This window comes from Pezoporus wallicus, unplaced genomic scaffold (assembly GCF_028554395.1).
Source record: "Pezoporus wallicus isolate ANWC-B61680 ecotype Strahan unplaced genomic scaffold, APGP_CSIRO_Pwel_v1 scaffold_6885, whole genome shotgun sequence".
Lineage (NCBI taxonomy): Eukaryota > Metazoa > Chordata > Aves > Psittaciformes > Psittacidae > Pezoporus > Pezoporus wallicus.
In genome coordinates, this window is record NW_026638858.1 from 1,444,857 (window position 1) to 1,464,800 (window position 19,944).

At 44.4% G+C, this 19,944-nt stretch overlaps 1 protein-coding gene across 1 annotated transcript; it reads left to right on the plus strand.

Moving 5' to 3' along the window:
- Positions 1–918: 918 nt before the first annotated feature.
- On the plus strand, positions 919–19,120 carry TH (tyrosine hydroxylase). Its single transcript, XM_057412848.1, has 13 exons — positions 919–1,064; positions 5,632–5,835; positions 9,305–9,479; positions 10,258–10,346; positions 10,553–10,620; positions 12,344–12,394; positions 13,251–13,396; positions 13,813–13,948; positions 14,082–14,151; positions 14,494–14,550; positions 15,135–15,230; positions 15,399–15,532; positions 18,391–19,120. Exons 1-13 carry the CDS (start codon positions 975–977, stop codon positions 18,548–18,550), a joined length of 1,476 nt encoding a protein of 491 aa, XP_057268831.1. The 5' UTR covers positions 919–974; the 3' UTR covers positions 18,551–19,120.
- The last annotated feature ends 824 nt before the right edge of the window (positions 19,121–19,944 follow it).

Sequence of the window (19,944 nt, forward strand, 5' to 3'; positions counted from 1 at the left end):
CTTCCCTGCTTGCAGGGGTTTGTGCCAGCCCATGTCCTGTCCTCAGTGTGGCAGCAGCTCACACAAAGCAAGACTGTGGGTTCCCACAGCACTTGTCTGGGATAGGAGAGCTGCTGCAAATCCCCAGGGAGGAAAAGGCCATGTTTACTCACAGCAAAGCAGAGTCCTGGGATGGGTCCTGAGCTGCCACCCACTGTCACAGCCCCAGCTGTCTGCAGGCATTTTTTTCTTATGAGTTACTTCAAGAGCAGCAAAGCCCTTGAGAGGGCAGGACTGAAAGGGTTTTTCCAGGTTATTTTCTCTATAGCCTTTTTCATCTCTGAAGGCTCAATGGGCCTGATTCTGCCATCCTGCTGTTAGTGCTACGTGGCCAAACCAAGACATGAGGTGGTGGAAGACCACTGAAATGTATGGAGTTTTCAGGAGACAGGCATCAGAAGGTGCATACGTGAGAGAAGCATCCAGTCCCACGGTTGCCTTGGGGGAATCAGTGTTATTTTCTTATTTCTTTACTGCCTCAATGACAAGGCAAATAAGTGGAAAAAAAGGGCTAGAGAGGGTTGAATCTTTTCCTGCCTTCTATTTTGTCCTTTTGCAGATCAAAATCCTTTCACGCAACTTTCAAGTTGGGAAAGCAAATGTGGACTGAAACACAGCACAAGAATTAACTCCATCAAGAAAGGGGGAAAAAAAACAGAGTAGAAATCTTTTGGGCACAGACAAACAGGCTGGTGTCTGGTCTCCAAAGGCAGGGTGTCTGCAATCTTTGTAGCAATTAGATTTAATGGGACAGAAACGTTTCTCTCCTTCATGTCCCCTCCTCCTCTCAGCCTGAGGGGGAGAAAGGAGGGAGGTGGTGATGGGGAGGTGGCGGAGGGAGAAAAGGTTTGAAAGAGTCTTTGACGTCAGCCCTGCCCTATAAAGAGCTGGCAAGGAGCTGGAAAGCAGACAGCAGAGCTCACAGAAGAGCAAAGATGCCAACCCCGAACATCTCCACCTCTGCAGCCAAAGGCTTCCGCAGGGCAGTGTCAGAGCTGGACTCCAAGCAAGCTGAGGCCATCATGGTAAGACAACCCTACCCCACTTCTTTCCCTCCCCCTCTGAAAACCGCAGCCTCTCCTTTAAGCTATAGGAAGAGGCAGGCAGGGACAGATGGACCAACACTGTCTTTGTGGGAGTTCCCCCACATGTGCACCTCTGGGCTTCAGGCTGGCAAAGGGAAATTACTTGAACAGTTCTCTCTACATACAGGTACATGTGAAATGCAAACATTTAGGGGGATGAAATCTTGAACTAATTCAACCTCCACCTTCCCCCAACCAAAAGCAGGGTAAATAACCCATAGAATTAAGGCAGGAATAACACTGAATCCACAGCGTGAAAGGCAATTTGAAAATCTGAATGTTTTCCTGGTTTCAAGGCAATAAACTGTAGTGATTTCACTCGTTCTAGCATAATGTAAAACTGTGGCTGTTATTTCAGACAACATATGAGGCACAGGCAGTTTAATCAGTTTGTTCACTCCTGCTGCATCCACAGTTACGCTCTCTCCCAGCACATCCTTCCCCCTTTTCTGTTCCCAGTCCTCCCTGATGGGGACCCAGCCCTCAGTTTAGCTGGTGGGATGCTTCTGCACACACCAGATCTGTATGTGTCAGGGAAAGGAGATGAAAACTTCCTGCTGATCTGTCAAGTGCCTTTAGAAAGCCAAGTCTGGACAAACCATTGGACTGTTTATAGGGACAGGGACATTTCACCTCCTAACCCAAATGCCAGGGCAGGCAGAAGGAGCCTGAGGCTCCCAGAACAGAACAGTCCTGTGGGTCACAGATATGACCAGGAGGAGCCAGAGCAGACCATAGCAGTGGGTGCACCAGGAAGGGACCCCCTCAGGATGCTTCACAGAAGGAAATGCGGGAACCGAGACAGGTTAGGGAGCAGATATGTTTGGCAGAAGTCTTCAGGGTAACTCTAGCAGGTTGGTTATAGAGCTCCTCATTTCCCTCCCCTATGCCCGCTGTCTTTTTCACCCACTCTCCTTACCTTGTGTGGTGCTCTGACTTGGTAAAATCAGCCGTTGCATAGGCAGCAAGAGGTGTTTTGGAGAGTGGAGCATGCTGGAAAAGAAGGGAAATATTTAGGAAACAAGGAGGTAAACTTGCTTTCTAAAACAAATGGAAATCAGGGAAGGCTTCCCTCTCACACAACTGTTTTCATTCTGTCAGAGTAATGAACACTTAAGTGGTTCTTGAAAGCCTGGTATTTTCCAGGCTGCTCATCAAATAAGTATTTGAGATGCTCATTGCTCTCTGGAGAAGGGGAGAGTGTCATGTTATTACACACTCTGGGGGTGCTGCTTCATGTTTGATGGGAAACAGGCCACTGAACAAAGGGGCCAGAGGAATTTGGGTTCACGAGGTATACGAGGTATACTGGCAGGAGTATAACAACCTGCTTTGGATGAGTGGTTCCTCCTCTGTCCTCCAGGGATAACCTCAGCCCATCTTTGTATCCCTTCTTTGAATGGAATTTCTCAGAAAAATAAAAAAAAACCAACTTAGTATTGTAAGGATCACTTTGAGAGCAGGTTGCATGAAAGGCTTTGCCCTTTGCTCTCACCTAGCACAGATCTTGAAAACCACATCACTTATTTTACTGGCTTCTACCAGGCAAAAGGTGTGACTGCATCTGTATGTCAGGGATGTTTTGTGTGGCTGTGTGGCCGTGTGTGGTGATTGGCCACCCAGTGTCTGTGTGTGTGTGGTGTCTGTGGTGTCTGTGTGGTCATGGGTGATCGGCCACCCAGCCCCTGCCCACCACTGCACCAGCTCCAGCAGGTCTGAGGTGTTTCCGTGCCATTAAACCCCAGGGACTAGCACCCAGGTGGGAAAATTACCTTTACAATCCTAGAACTCATTTACACAGGCAGGTATTTTACATGTCACCTGGGCCAGCCAAACATCAAACTCACACCATGGAAAAATCTCTTGTCATGTATTTAGTTTTTCTGCTGCTAGTAGTTTTTACAAGACACCCTTGGAGTGTAGCTGGAGCAGGATTTGGTTACAGAGCACACAAGTGGAGCCAGACACAACACAGCAGTTGGAGGCAAACCAGCAGGAAGGAGCGCCCAGGAAAGCAAGGGTACGACATTAATGTCCCCATGCTGCTGGGTGGGAAATAGCCTCTGCAATCCTTCCTGCTTTCTGCAAATAATGTGCCAGGAATAAAAAGCCACAGTACTTTTAACTCCTAACACAGTATTTTTAATGAGACTACTCAGGTAGGGGACTCTGATTTGCAGCAAATTCAAGGAAGGAAAAATGAACTAATCCTTCAGAAGATGTGCAAACTAACCCTTCATAAGAGGTGCATAACCATATCAGACTCCAGCCTCAGTGAGGCAAATAAATGCCCTGCAAAACTGCATTAAAGTTCTCACTGTAGCTAGATATGCACTCAGAGAGCTTGTCTGCAAGGCAATTTGGAAATACCATGTGAGGGTGCCTTCTGAAGAAAGGCAGGCATTTATCATGAGATATCAGTTTGGTTAGTTTATACGCCAAATTCTTAATTTCCAGCAAAAGGAATGTAAATTATAAGGGGCAGAGAAGAGGATGATGAGATGGGGGGCATCCAGACAGGCAGCTTCTACCTGGCAGAGGAGGCAGCAGGAGGGCTGACCCCTCCTAGACTTCTTCTTCCCCAGAAATGTCTTTTTTTTTTTTTTCTTATTTTTAAATTTACCTGCCCCAAATATGCCACCATAGAGCTAAGAAGCTTCCAGGACCCCTCACTCCTGACTGCCATGGGCCACCCAGTTGCAGCGCATGGATCTGACTGGTCAAGGCTACCTCTCCCATGTGGCTTTCCAATCAAACAAGTCTTCTTGTTATTTGAACTCTTCACAGACAGATTTTAACCTGATTTACAGTGTAAACATGGGGGCCTGTTTTCCCTTCTCTCCCCCACTCTACCCCACAAGTAAAATCTTGCTGCACCTCTGTTCCTCTGGGCACAGTGTGATAAAACATCCGTAGCTAACACACTGCCTGGCTTGGGACTGCTGCACAGCCCTGTTATGGTGGTTAGAAAAAGGTTGTTTGCCCTGCTTATTGCAGGCACCTTAAAGTAAACACCAGCTTAGCTTTAAACACAGTAGTGATATAAAACACATGCTTAAAGCTGAATGCTTTCATGAGACTGTAAGAGTTACAGATGAGGATATTTATTAGACATCTTCTCTCTTTGGGGGTGAATACCATCAGTTTAGACAAGCAGTGGTATGTGCTTATTTGTTAGAAGGTGTTTTTTCTGTGCCAGAAGGAATAAAAGGGTTGAGGATCAGCAAATATCATTTCAGAGGGGTATCTTTATTGAAGAAAGGACTGGATAGAAGTGCGTAGGCTGGCACCTAGATGTGCTGCATTTCTCAGGCTGAATTTTAAATGTCAGTGTTACACCGCTGAAGCATCCAAGAGGATTTTCTCAGGAAGCATTAGTTGCTAATGGTGGGCTTTGAAAATCAGACAGAAAAAGGGCTTAGTAGTTGAGTGGACTGTCTTTTTAAGAGGAAAACATTCTCCAATTTGTCACAAGGTAGGGAAGGTGCTGCTTGATTAGCATCTCTTTTTCCAGTTATTTTCAATGTAATCAGAGGGAAAACTGCAGCCAATCCCACTCTATATGCAAGTGTTGGATGTCTTTATGTCCTTTTTTTAGTGCTGCTGAGGTTTCTTTTAGCGTGTTCTGGGGGTTTGTCAGCTGGCTTGGGTTTTGAACACAGAAAATTGGAACCAGCTGAGCTGGCTTTAAAAGAAAAACTGGTTGTAAAGTACCATGAACAAATAAGTTAGTATGTGAGCTATTTGTATAACAAAAGAAACAGCAGTGACTGAAATAGTTTGTCGCTCACTATAAATATAAATGAGTGACCTAATATGACTCCAGGCACAGAGTTACGGCATTTTAGGTGCAATTCCAAGCAACAGAAATCTGCAGGAGTTTGTTGGGACAAACCAAATCTATAGATCAGTGGGAGGAATTTATTTTCTGGGGTATATGGATGCGGTTCCAACTACATTTCAATGGGCAAGCATCCACTTGATGCCAAATGAAAATGTTATGTTGGATCTTGGGAGCAGTTTAGCTAAGCTGCCCTTTTAATACACCTGCAAACAGTTAATTTTTCCTGGCCAGGCCATGCCACAGCTGTGGGCTACAGCTGTCCCTCATAGTTATCTTTTCTCAGATGACTTCAAATTTACCTAACATCTCTCCATTTGAGTTTATCAGACACCTGAGATCTGCATAAGATTGTTTCTGATTCTTATTTTTTTAAAGGATATTGGAAACTGTTGCTAGGGAAGGTGAAGAGGGAAGCCCACTGTCCAGCCATGCTACAAGGGTATTTTACACAGATTTTTCCTAAAGCTCCACTTTTCCAAAAGTTCAATTCTAAGACCTCAGTCCTTATCACTATATTTTCCTCTACAAAGTCAGGCAAGTCAGTCTAACCTTCCCCTTCTACCTTCTGTGAGACACACGTCATATCTCACCCAGCTACCAGTGAAGCCTCTGACCTCCCATACAGCTCTATTAGAAGTATTAATTATTTCTTTCTGCCATTAGTCTCCACGGTTCATTGGTAGGCGTCAAAGTCTCATTGAAGATGCCAGGAAGGAAAGAGAGGCTGCAGCAGCAGCCACTGATGCTGCAGAGTCTACGGAGACCATTGTCTTTGAGGAGAAGGATGGGAGAGCAATGCTGAACCTCTTCTTCATGCTCAAGGGATCCAAGACTTCACCACTGTCCCGTGCACTTAAGGTATTTGAGGTGAGTACCTAACCTGTTGTATGGGACTCAAGGAACACACTACAGGTTTCATGGCTATTCTGTGAGACATATCATTTGAGTCTACTAAATAAAACTCAGACTATGCCTTCCTACTGCAAATTATAAGTTAATTTTCTGATATCCCTACAGTCATGCTTTGTTCATGCCTAGCATGCCCTTATTTTTCATCACTCAGAATGAGCCATACCTTTATCTGGTAGTGCTGCTAAGCTCTGGGCTTAACTTTGTTTCATTTCTGGATAAAACCACACAGTTTCACACCTACAATCCACACCCATGTGTCTTGTAGCATTCCCTGACAGCCCCCTCCCCTGCTCATCACTTCAACTTCATGCGCGAGGCTCTGATCCCCCATTCGAAGCAAGATCTGTGCCCTGCCTGGCTATAGACCAAACCCACCTAACTTGTGGGTCAAGGATTTGTCAGCCTCTGAGTGCTGTTGCCATATTGTCCCTTGGTCAAATAGTTACAGGAAAAACTTCACCCTGAATATAAAACTGGCATATTGATTTCAAAACCACCTCCCTACTTCAGGGATGAATTTGATTCATATGTTAAGGGTTCTGTTTGTTCCCTGGAGATGTGCTCTGTAGATGGCTTTAATACCAAGGGAAACTGGTAACTAATTGAGATTTTTCCCTCTAGCCAGCAATATAATGTTGCATTATCTAGGATCTCAGTACCATGAATGGAAGACTGAGATAAGTGCTGCCTATTTAAACAGTAATCAAAACATAACAACTTGCATTATGTAGTACATTTTCATCCAGAAGGATTCAAAAGTGTTTTGCAAACTGAGGCTCTGAGATGTGTTTTATCTACAATAGTTTAATTTCATTGACTTCAGCAGTGAGAGGAAAGAACAATTTGTTCCTATTAATCAGTCATGTGGGTTGTAAGGGGCTTCTGGAGGTCTCTAGTCCAACCTCCTGCTCAGAGCAGATTCGGTCACAGCAGGTTGATCAGGATTGTTCTTGTTGCATTTTGAATATCACCAAGGTAGAGAACCCACAGTCTCCTTGGACCCCTTGGCAGTGTTTGACTTCCTTCATGGTAAAAAGCTTTTTCTCTTTTCTTTTCCTCTTTAATGTCCTTGCTTCCAGCTCTAGTCCTCCCAATGTGTACTTTTCAGATAAGCCTGACTCTGTCTGCTTTACAGGTACTAGGCAGTGAACCATATCCCCTGCTCCTTCATTTCTTAAAGCTGAAAAAAACCAGTTCCCTCGGTCTTTCTTCATATAAGATTTTGCTCCAGCCCCCTGAACTTCTTGGCAGCTCTCCACTATGCTACAGTGCATAGCATAAAGTACATTAATGCCTTCCGTCTTATGGGACAAGGTGCTACAGATGTAGTCTCACTCATTCCAGACAGAGGAGAAATCACTTCCTTTGACCTTATTGTCTACAGTCTTGCTTCTATAATTCAGTACATGGTTGGCCTTTCTTGTCACAAGGGCATGCTACTAGCTCACGTGTTAATTCACATAATTACATAGCCCGTTCTTTTGCATGAAATCAACCTCTTCTGGTGTAAAAACAGATCACCAGCAACACTATACAACAAAAAACCTACCTAACAGCTGTAAACATACAAAAGGTGCATTTGGGGTATAAGTATTTCCCTGAAATTGTAAGGCAATCTAACTGTTCATTGCCCATGTAGTACTATCTGATAATCATACAGAAAGTGATAAGATCTTGAGCAATTATAAAACCTCTTGCATTTCCTCAAAGGATTGTTGCAGGAAAATTTGTTTTCTTGTCTCAAGACTGAAAGAATCTCTAAGACAAGCTTGTCAAACGAGTCTTGGTATTGCCATGGTTGGGATCTCCTTCCTAGAAGTGCACAGATGCCAGATAAGGCATGAAAAATCCATCAGTGTAACATTTCAAATGCAACAGACTGCTTAGAAGGTATGAAACATAGAAGTACAGCCTCTGGTACTTGGCAGATTTTATGTTACAATGTATTTAAAGTCTATAATTTAAACAATTTTTAAAACATCAAGCAAGAAGCTAGGGCAGCTTATGGTCAAATACTATTTGTTTCTTCCTGGAGCAATTTACATGCTGCATCAAAAGATTTCCTAGTAAAAAGCTCTTCGAGCTTTTCACAGAGAGAGCTTTAAATATAATAAAAAGACAAGCATGTCAAGCCACAACAGAGGAAATTCATTTCCCAGATCCCTCTGGCAATGCAGGTACAGGATACGAAAGCAGACGGGCATAATGACATTTGCCTCATCATGAATCAGGCTTCAGGGAAACTGGTTTCACTCTTCTGTATGTGCTACAAGAAGCCAAAGCATAGGTAATGCAATCACAGCTGTCAGATTAATGCAAAGGTATTGATTGTTGAGGGGACAATATAATAGTGAAGTTGGTAGGTACATTAAAAAACACATTCCTTATTTAATTTACCTGTGGCATTGCATCTGTTCCTTCTCATCATTCTGCCTCTGATTAATAAAAGAAATCATCTCTCTTCCTCTACCGAGGAAGAGAATTGCAGAGAGTTTGGGAAGATTGCGTCATTGCCCAGGGACTTGGGTTTGTACTACCAGCTTTCACTGACTAAAGAAAATATTCAGAATCTACCAGAGCAGAATCCTTTTTTTTTTCCTCTCTGTTCTTTGGGGGAGGCCAGTTGTGACAATGAGTCCAAATTATATCAGTTCTGCTAGGGAGCCCCAAATCAACTCTACTGAGGGTTGGGTACGGCTAAGCGGCGCCGTTTCAGGACCACGGCCAGCCCCAGCCCCGGCAGCGCCAGCCCCTGCTACGCAATCGCCAACCCCTTCCTTATCCCCCACCAGCAAAAAAGCACGTCTGCCTTCAGTAGGAGTTTGAAGGAAAGGAAGCCATAGGCGAAGTTACTTCACGGCATCAGTTTCCACTGTTGATATGATCTTCTTTACCAGTACCCATAGGGGCCTACAAGAAAACTGGAGAAGGACTTTTTATGAGAGTAGTGATAGGACAAGAGGTAATGGCTTTAAACTGAAAGGGGGTAGATTTAGATTAGACATTAGGAAGAAATTCTTTACTGTGATGACAGGCACTGGAGCAGGTTGCCCTGAGAAACTTTGGATGATCCATCCCTGGAATTGTTCAAGGCTAGGCTGGATGGGGGTTTGAGCAACCTGGTCTAGTGGAAGGTGTCCCTGCCTGTGGCAGGAGGGTTGAAACTGGATGGTCTTTAAGGTCCCTTCCGACCCAACCCATTCTATGATTCTGATTCTACGATAGTTATTGACCAGCCCTACTGGTCAGAAGGAAAACTGTGGAACTGATGGATAAATGTGTTTATCCCAGTGAGGGGAAAAATGGAAGAAAAAGACAAGGGGACTCCCTCCCAGATGCATTCATATAGACATCTTTGGGAAGTACCAGCAGGTATTTCAAGCGCTGTTTAATGCTTTTGTTCTCCTTTTCCATGTCCCAAAAGACATTTGAAGCTAAAATTCACCACCTGGAGACCAGGCTTAGCCGAAAGCCCCGAGAAGGGTCTGCTGAACTGGAATACTTTGTGCGCTGTGAAGTCCATAGCTCTGATCTCAATACTTTCATTAGCTCCATCAAGAGGGTAACAGAAGATGTGAGGACCACTAAGGAAGACAAATGTAAGGAACTTACAAACCGTTTCACTTTTGCAGAGGGGCTGGGCTGTAGAAACAGGGTTGTTCCCAGAAAAGGTGATGGACTATTGTATGCTGAATTTGAGCAAAACTGAAAAGACTGCCTCTGGCACACCTGAATCCTGAAAGCCATTTCCCCCCTTGTCCATTTCTCAATAGACTCCAGAGTCCATAGCCCATTCTTGTGGTGCAGACTGGAAAAACAGAAATAGAAGATGAAATTTCATCCTTTGTTCACACCTCTCCTATAGAGTTCTCCATTCCTACTCCAGTGTTTTATATTATAAATGTGAAGTAGTTTCCTACCTATGTGTCAAGAACTGTGTATAGATCCAGCCCTAAACTACAAGACACTCCCATGCCATCCTGTTCTGAAGACAGGGTTATTCTTATTGTAAAAGATCTGCAGTGATTGCCCTACCACCAGTTGGATCTCTGGATTTGTTTTTAATGTGAAATCTAGAATCTTTAAGTGAAATCCAATTTTTATCTTCTTGTTTACTTTTGTCATAAGATATTCCACTGAGAGATGGGCAGGGAAGTCATGAGGTACAGATCATGGCATTAGACCTGAGTGCAGAACAAGAGCATTGGGAGTGTGGATCTACTGCCAAGAAGGCGCAACTGTGTCATGTGTTTGTTGTGTGTCTGCATTCGGTACATTATGTCAGATGTATCTTATTAAACCTCACAACCGCTTCTCAGCAGGGGATGCTCCATCTTCACTTCCACAACCAGTTTTTCTCTTTCTCTCTACCCACAGTTCACTGGTTTCCCAGAAAAATCTGTGAACTGGACAAGTGCCACCATTTGGTCACCAAGTTTGACCCTGACTTGGATCTGGATCACCCAGTAAGTTAGTCTGTGTGGGCACATCCTCCTGTCCTGAGCCTTCCCTCAGAAGCAGCTAGCTGGACAACACTGCTTTGTGCAGCTGATCAGGGAGCGGTAGTGCAATCACCACCATGAGAGAAGTTTCTTCAGTCAGTGCTGAACTTTGTTGGGTGAGAAATTTTAGTAATTAAAAATCCTGTCTCTGTTCCTATTTATCATCACAGGGCTACTCTGACCAAGTATATCGCCGGAGAAGGAAATCAATAGCGGAAATCGCTTTTCATTATAAGCAGTAAGTCCCTTTGTTAACATTCATACAAGGAGAATGCCATGTCAATGCAACCTGTTGGGAAGTCATTGTACTATCTTCTTTTCTATTATGTTTTGTATCCCCATTCACCCTTACCAGCTCTTTTTGCGTCTGTCTTTTCTCTATGTATTCCAGTCTCTTCTTAATTAGAAAATGTCTATAGTGATTAATTCCTAAATTAATAAGAATAAATCTTGTGCATGACAAAAGCCATATATAATTCCTTCAGACCTCAAACTTCATTTTGAAATATAGTGTCTCTTTTAGAATGACATCTAGTTTTGAGTTCAGTGTTTCAAGTACCTAAAAAGCTGCCACATGCCCAGAAAACTTGTTCCAATGGTTCATTATCCTGGCTGTGAAAAAATGTGGAGTTTATTTCTAAACTGAACTTCTGTAGCTTTAGCTTTCACCCAATGGATCATATATGCTTTTCATTTGTTAGACTGAATTCTGCTATCAGATTTTATTTTTCTTTTTGCTATGAAGGTATTTATAGACTAAATGGCTCACCTCCTAACTCTCTGCAATAAATTAAATAGATTCCAGTAATGGTCTCATCATTGTCATATATAGATTTAAGACTATCTCTTGTACTCCTACTTCATAATTCTGGTCTGATAAATGCAGTGATAGCACTCAATATCTTCGCTACAGCATCAAACACATCTCTAATACTCAGGTGGTTTTCTAAAATATTTTGTAGGTCCTATTTGGTAACACTGTCTTTCACTGCAGCATCTCCCTCTCTGAGCATGACTTTAAATGTAGATTTCTGTAGCAAGCTGTGCTGAAGGCAGGCTATGGAAATTATATGGGTCACCTTCTTGAGCTACCCCTGCAACCAACGTGATCCCAGCACTGCTTTCTGCTCTGTTAGGTTTCATGTTCTTTGCAGATTTGAAGCCCAGAATACAGACATTGATGTTTTTATCCTTTGCTAATACTAAATGCACAGAAAGTCACTGAGGGACACAAGAATAAATACTGTCCTAAGATGATGCACCCACTTCAGGTGTCTTCTCTCACATCTCATCTGCAGGTTAGCATTTATGAGCCTCTGCATAGCACCCCTTTAGGCTGTTAATGAAAAAGGAACTATGCTTTATGACTGTAATATGTGAATATCTCATTTGTTCAAATACAGAGCAGGAGGATTTAGAAAAAGCAATTGGTAATTATGATGGAGGAAAGGCAAAAGTGTCAGTCTTCTTTAGTTCCTATTTATATGAATGTTACTGACAATCAAACTTGTCAGTAAGTTTGAACTGCAGTTCAAATGCATTTAGTTTTTCTCATTAGCTGCTTTTATTTCTCAGCCACTGATTCATTCTTGGAGTCATCAGGCTCATGAAGTTCAGGGACATGAAATTAATTTGTTTTCACACAAAATTTCTCTTTTTTTTTTCTAGTGAAAACGATTTTTTTTTCCCCCTGAAAAATATTATGCCTTCAAGCTTTTGCTCATCTCTTGTTCATTTACAACCTCTGGCTAGACTAATGCTTTTCTCTTTGTCTGTGTATTTGTTGCATGGGTACGAATGATGCAGGACTAAGGCTTTGTCTTTCCTGCTGCCCTCTTGTTTGGTTTAAAGAAGATTGTTGAATTTCAGACCAGAGCTTCTCTGAAGTGCTTCCTTCTCAAAGGGAAGAGGAGCCTGGCTTGTGCCCTGCTGCTGTCAGTAATGGTGCATTTGCTTTGCAGTGGGGATCCGATCCCTCAAGTGGAGTACACGGCAGAGGAGATTGCTACTTGGTGAGCACTGCTTTAATCTGTCACCTTTATTGTCTTCACCACTAGAATCTGGGAATCAAAACCTAAATGGTTAGGGAGTGACCTCTTGAAAAATGCATCAGTAGTGCAAGCACCCTACTTAATGGGTTGTTATAAAACTCAGTACTTATTGTACAGCATTTTATGTTAGGCACTGCATCCAGGAAAGCAAGCTACCTCCACAACAGTGATGCTCTGTCTCTTCCTCCCTTGGGGCTGCAGAGAGAGCACTTTCATGCTGCAGTCCCCAGGAATTTCCTCTGAAGAAACCTGTCCCAAAGGAGAGGAAGGTAGATAATTTGGAGTCCCACTTCTCTAAGGGGACCTGGCTTAGTAGCGGCCTCCAAAGGGTGCTTATCATAGCTGCAGAAAGAAATATGAGTGCTAGGGTGAATATCTACATTGTACCTCACTTAGGAAAATGCTTCCTTTGAACATGACTATTCCCAGGAATATCACTGAAAAGAAAGGCAGCTCATATCAGTGAGTACACAGGCTCCTAAACAAGGTAATCTCCTGGTTATAGTGACTGTCTTCATAGGGCAACTGTAGGAGCTAACCTACAGGGAATATTTTCGTTCCAGTTAATACCTTTTATACAATCTTCTGAACTTCAAGGTAAGAAACAGGTCTGTGCAGATACAACTACTCAGGCTCATTTGAATGTGCATCTGTATGTTTATATACCCCTATCAGTGTGCACAAACAGACTTAGTGGAGGAGAAAGGTGTAAGGACAAGAAAAATAGAAGTATAAGTTTTTGATAGCATATAACCAGAAGACAGGAGAGGACTAAACATATCAAGCCACTAAATGTCTGCCACCTCTCCTCCTGAAGGAAGGAGGTGTACAGCACCCTGAAGAGCTTGTATCCCACCCATGCCTGCAAGGAATATCTTGAAGCTTTTAACCTACTGGAGAAATACTGTGGCTACAATGAGAATAACATCCCTCAGCTGGAGGAGGTCTCCTGCTTCCTGAAAGGTAGGTATGAGTCTGGGGGACTCAGGTAAAGGGTCTGCCATGGCTCCAGCATGATGGTGGCAGAAACAGCTGGGAAACTCAAACTCGAAGGAGAAACATGCGAGCTAAGATGTGGGAGGAGGGCTGGTGACAGCTTCTTATGTTGCACACAGGGAACAGCGGGAGACCCCAGGCAGTGGGGACTGTAGCCAAACACAGTGAGCTGCAACTGAAGGTCAAGCCTGTAGTCAAATGGTCCCAATGAACACCTAAAGAGCAGATGTTACTCCCTAGTAGGAGCAAAAAGATTCTACTTGGCACAGCAGAAGCCCTTTAGTTTCCAACATTGATCTTTTTGCTGTTTGTGCTGGGAATGTGGGACACCAGCACAGCACATAGACCACGCGCTTCCCCAGAGACAGTACGTGTTGTTTCAGAGAGGACCGGCTTCCAGCTACGGCCAGTGGCTGGCTTGCTGTCGGCGCGGGACTTCCTCGCCAGTCTGGCCTTCCGTGTCTTCCAGTGCACACAGTACATCCGCCACGCATCCTCTCCCATGCACTCCCCTGAGCCGTGAGTATCACCCAGCCCCAATGGCCTCCCCTGCCCAGACATCCCACCTGCCCAACAGTTAACTTTTCCCCTAATGGACAAACTCTGTCTGCTGCTGACTGTGTTTTCCTCCTTTCCCCCTGGGCATTGGCAGGGATTGCTGTCACGAGCTGCTGGGGCATGTCCCAATGCTGGCTGACAAGACGTTTGCCCAGTTCTCTCAGGTAAGGTGGTCATCTGTTCCCTTGTCCCTGAGAGGACAAGGCACAATGTGGGAACCCAAACCAAACCCAGTCTCACCATTTAAGTGCTTCTTGTACTAGGATTCATTTATACTAAACACAATATTCAGGAGCCCTAGTGAAGGACTGAGAACCCTAACACAGAGTGAAAATATCAGGCTCTGCAGTAAACTGTTTTTAGTCTGAGCATGATGAAGCCCCAGCAGATACATAGCAGTGCAGGGCAACAATATATTTTGTCTCAAGGCAGTAAGAACAGCATCCAAGCATAAGGCCGTAGGACTGAATCTGTCCTGATGCTGGCCCCTTCCCTTCTCTTCCCAGGACATTGGGCTGGCATCTCTGGGAGCAACTGATGAAGAAATTGAGAAACTTTCGACAGTAAGTTTTCTTCTTTGCTGGATGGGGGCCCCAACCCCTTCAGCAGCATTTCTGCGGTATCAAGGGGAGTGGGCCAGTCTAGCCTTCCCAGATTTGCAGGCTCAGAGCCCATACCTGAGCTGCCCCAGAGCTACTCTTTCGCAGTGACAGTGAGTGGAGACAGTGAGTGGAGACAGACAGCTTCCACATTAACCCAATTTTCTTGGGCTGCAGGGTATCATCAAGCATCATATTTCTAATGACAGCACTGCTGGGACTCTTTGGGATGGGATTAGATGACATCCACTTCCTTTGCCTCTCCCTCAGCAAGGTGACCTGTCCTGCTCTAAGGGCACTAAACAGCAGCTGGGTACTCGGGACCAGCCCAGGGACACATTTTCCATCTGTCCCAGTGTGGCAGCAGCTTAGTTTAGCACTTTGCTCTGGCAGTGATGGGTGCAAGGTAAGGAGAAGGGACAAAGTGACAGGCTCCTTTTCATTTTAAACAACCCCAGATCCTGGCCATGATGCAAGGGCTCTGAAGTGGCAGGGAGATGAAGTGGATGAGCTGCGTCCCCTATGCATTTTTCTTTCTCCTTTCACAGCTTTACTGGTTTACGGTGGAGTTTGGGCTCTGCAGACAGAATGGGATAGTCAAAGCCTATGGAGCTGGGCTCCTGTCTTCCTATGGGGAGCTCATAGTAAGTCCCAGCATAACTTGCCTCTCTGCCCTAGACCCTATAAGCAAAACACCTTCTTCTTTTGCATAATTCAAATGACTAAACCAAATCTGTTCTCCATCTCTGTTTATCACATGTGCTCTCAGATCCCTTTAATTTCATGACAGCATTTTTCTGCTGTGTCCATAGCATTCCTTGTCAGATGAACCAGAGGTGCGGGACTTTGACCCCGATGCTGCTGCTGTTCAACCTTACCAGGACCAGAACTACCAGTCCGTATATTTTGTGTCTGAGAGCTTCAGCGATGCCAAAAGTAAACTGAGGTAGGACTGGACAGTGAAAGAGACACAAACAGAAGGCAATTAAGCTATAAAATACTGAAACAGGGCTTGAAACCATGTCTGCTTTCAGTTCCAGGTCTCAGAAGCACTCTGGAAACTGATATCAGGTCTTTTAAAGTAAAGTGATATTCCAGTTTGCACAGACTCCAACTTCATCCCTTAGATTTGCCCAAGAGCCCCCCAAAAATATGCCGGACTCAACAGCATGGGTGTGAAGGAGTGTGATGGAGTGGGAGGAATTCTTGGTAGCAGAACTGAGAGTGCAAGAGAAGGGAAAAATCTAGCTTGTATGCTTAGTTCTCATAGGAAGAAGTTACAGACTATCTCCAGTTCCTAAGGGAGTCCAAGCAACATAAAAGGTGGTCCAGAAATTGGAGACCCAAACCACACACCAGGATCCCCTCTGCTTCCTTGCTGTAGAAGGGCCAAGTGATAGAGGTCAGGTACTGTCTAGGAGCATCTCACCAGTATGTGTCTTTCTGAAAACAGGCTTCTGCATCATGTTAAAGTTTGCTCTGTGGGTACAAATTTTAGGAGAGGGGTGAAGAACTGCTCAAAATTGTGTCATTCTCTGTATTAAGGATGCAGGAAAATGTCTTTCTGAGCAGCTGCTGGACAACTTTCTCATTTATCAGTCAACTGGCAAAAAAACCTCCAGGCATAATTAGTAGTTCATATACAAACAAGAAAGATTTGCTTTATGCAGATAGATTTATGCATGGATAAAAAGGAACTTTTGTCTCCTAGGCTGATTAGCATGGGTTAGCAGACCCCAGAAAGCATCCTAGCAGCATAACTGGGTTTCCCTGTTCCATGGGGCTGCAAACAGGATGGAGAGTGGCAGCTCTACACATGGTTATTTGTTCAGAAAAGCATTTTCTTGGTTGTATCCTGAATCGCTCAAGGAGAGAAGCTCAATCCCTTAACATTTGACTGACAGAGGAAAACTTTGCCTTTACCATTTTCTCTTAGCTTAGGAAAGGATGAGACAAAGTGTTGCACAATATACATGACTTTGCAGTTCTTGCAAGTGGGGTATATCACATAAATGATGTGGTGAGGACTGCTATATTTCAGCTTCTGCTTTTATTACCCTCACTTGTACTGTTCATACAACCTGGAGTCCAGCTGCTCAAAAGCAAGCACTTGGGGAAGTCTGTCCTCTCATACAGGCTAGGCTGCTTTAAAACAACAAAAATCCTCAACTGTTGCCTTATGAGTCATTTTCTTGCATCTGAAAAGGAAAAATGCAACCCATACACAGCCAAGATTAGACTAGAGGGGTTTGATAGTGACAAGCACTGTAAATAATCCTCTTGAAAGAGCTCAGAGACCACACAGATGTTACTCTATGAGGCAAAAAAAATTAAAACATCTATATTTTTTTGCATTACTGGCAGCTGCCACCATAGACCTGATTTTCAGTGTTATCCCTCAAGAAAAGCCTCTTTTCCCCAAAAGGAAACTTCCCAGCAGTTTTCTAGCATGGACACACACCCTCAGTATCATTCCAAGCACCCATGTCATACTTGCATATTTCAAAAAGGCATCAAGTGAACACACCCGTGGAGGGCAAGTTTCTAACAATTAGCAGCTGTGCTACTAGTCATCGCTGTGGCTGATAGCATTAATAAGGGGAGTGAACAAGATCTCACTTGGTAGAACTGAGATAAGCCACACCTTTAGGAGGTGGTCAATGTGAGCATGCAGAAACCCCCTTCCTTTGCGCTTGTTTTGGTTTCCCTGTAAGCACCAGCCTGCCGCTTTGACCATGTTGCCCTTTGACACTTTCTGGCGTTTTCCCTCAAACTCCGACAATTCAGGACTAGGCTTTCCCGCAATACCAGCCAGAGCATCTAAGAAATGGATACGCTTCCCAGAGTCCACCGCCAGAGCACACCCACGGTAGCCACAAGAGGGTACCCTAAGCTAAGCAATTCAGAGGCGAAAGGGTGAAGCCTCAGTAAAGGCGAGGAGCATGCCTGTTGCTAGTGTTGTTCATCCCCTCATCTACCCAGGCCTTTCCAGCTTGAGACTGTAGCCTAAATATAGATCCCCAGTTCCATATTTACCCATCCACGAAAGAAAAAAAAAACACCCTACCTTGTCAAGTGTACAAATCTGAGGTGAACATAAGCAATTTTGGAGAAAACTTACCCTTGATTTGTTTTCACCTGAGCATGTACTTCTTCATTAGAAAGGTAGCAGCAAGGTCTTGTTCTTGAGAGGTATCAAGTAAAGTCATGCTCATCACTGAGATCTAAACTCTAGTTGGCTTTGGGTTCAGTAATACCACTTTGCTCAAGCATATGGCTCTGGTGATGCTATGCCCATACTCTCACCCAGGCCTGAGCCACTGCTTGTCAGATCTATTCTTAATACAGTTTGCAGCTAGTTCCTCCCTCCCCTAGGAGAGATTAGTCAATAAATGAATGTCAGAAAGGATTTAGGGATATAATACTATAATGCTATGGTTTTTTCTTGCAGTTAGCTTCTAAATCTCCTTGGTATTTTTGAAACAGAAATAAAATAAATTGCATTAGAGGATGCCTGACAATGGCCATGGAGTTCACCAGTGCAGTGTACTCTCAAGTTAGATGCAAACCCATGTGTTCAGCCCACTGAAACCTGCAGTCAAACTTGCTGTCTTCCTTGCTTAACAGGAGAGATCTCAACTACTGCAGTAGCCCTGTGGAGCTGGAGAGGTGGGAAACCAGAGCTTTTGTCTAGAAACAGTCTAAAGGAGGCACTAACCTGTTTCAATCTGAGTGAATGTTACTGGCTATGGGGAGACTCGGGACCCGTCTCTTGTACCAACCCTCTGCACCCTTTCTTTACAGGAGCTACGCAGCACACATCAAGCGGCCCTTCTCAGTGAAATATGAGCCCTACACCCACAGCATTGAGCTCCTGGATAGCCCTCAGATGATCTGTCACTCCCTGGAGAGCGTAAGGGATGAGCTCCACTCGCTGATTAATGCACTCAATGTTATCAGTTAATATGAGAACTGAGCTCTTTCCTTCTCCTCTTCCCTCGCAACCCCAAAACCTCCTGCTCTGCCCTTGCCTAGTTCCCAACTGACAACTCTTACCCGTCTTCTCCAAACATTTGCACTGCTGCCTGTCATCATGCAACCCCAAGAGCTTTCCAGTTTTGTACGTAGGGCCAGCTCAGAGGAGGGTAGGCAGACAGACCGAAGGGCTGCTGGCTTTTTGGTGTAGCTGTTCTATTGACTGCTGGAAGAGGCTTAGCATAGACCAAAGGTATGGCCAAGCTACAAAGCTGAGGTCAAGAACTGTGTGCTAGGCTCCTGGGTGCAAGGAAGAGGAGAAAAGCTGCTTTATCAGAGAGAGAGAGAACCTGGTTTTTTTTGCAGTTTGAGGGAGTAAATTAATCTGCTTTTCTGCTTTTTTAGCCCCAAAGCAAATCCTGTAGCAACTTCAGGAGGGACCCTCAGTCCCCACCGTGTCCTGCCTCTTACAGCCTCGCACAGTCAGGAAATGCAAAGCTGCTTGAGAAGCTTTACTGCCTGAACCAACCCTATGTTTAAAATTCCAGCTCCCAGCCTCCCCTCAGCTTCTCACACAGGGGAATGCTTAGGCAAGAAACCCTGAGCTGTACTACCCCTTCAGGCTGCAATAAGCTACTCTGTACCTCTAAACTGACCTAAGCCAGGAGTTGCCTGTCTGGCATACAGCAGTCCTTATCTACCTGCATCCTCCCCAGCAGAAGCACCACAGAGCAAGTCCTGGCCAGACCAGAGCATGGGCACCCCTACTACAGAGAGTATTCAAGAGTACAGCTGCAATCCTTCATAGCAGATAGCAGTCACAGCTATTGGTGTGATTGTGTGCTGGTGGCCCTGAGTAGCCTCATCAGCCTTTTGGTGTCCCTGAGTTTATTGGTTATTGCAGATTGAGTGAGGCCATTGGTGTCCCAAGTTTTCCAGTCCTTGGGAGGATTTCACATGCTTTCACTTTTCCAGTCTATTACACAGACACATACAGCATTACCTTGTTCTTAGCTATCCCAGTATCACTGTCACCTGCTGTAACTCAGGTGTATGACTAATGTTATTGCTAGCCATTTCTGAGGAAGGTAACATGTGGTTAGGATGCTCAAACCCAGTTTCATTCAGCTTTCACTGTAGATATTAATGGCTTGATCTGACCCAAAGCTCTCAGTTTTCCTCCCCCTGCTTTTCCCTTTCTTATCTTCTTTCAGGCTGTCTCATAACTTAGCAGTTTGCTCAGAAGTTTGGCCCAAGGTTATGCAACTGTGCAGTATCAGAGCTGGGCTTGGGATGCATGGAGGCAGCTGAACAGCTGTGGGGGACAGTGAAGGGGAGAATTACACTTAGTTGTTTTCATGATCAGTTATAACATTTCTATAT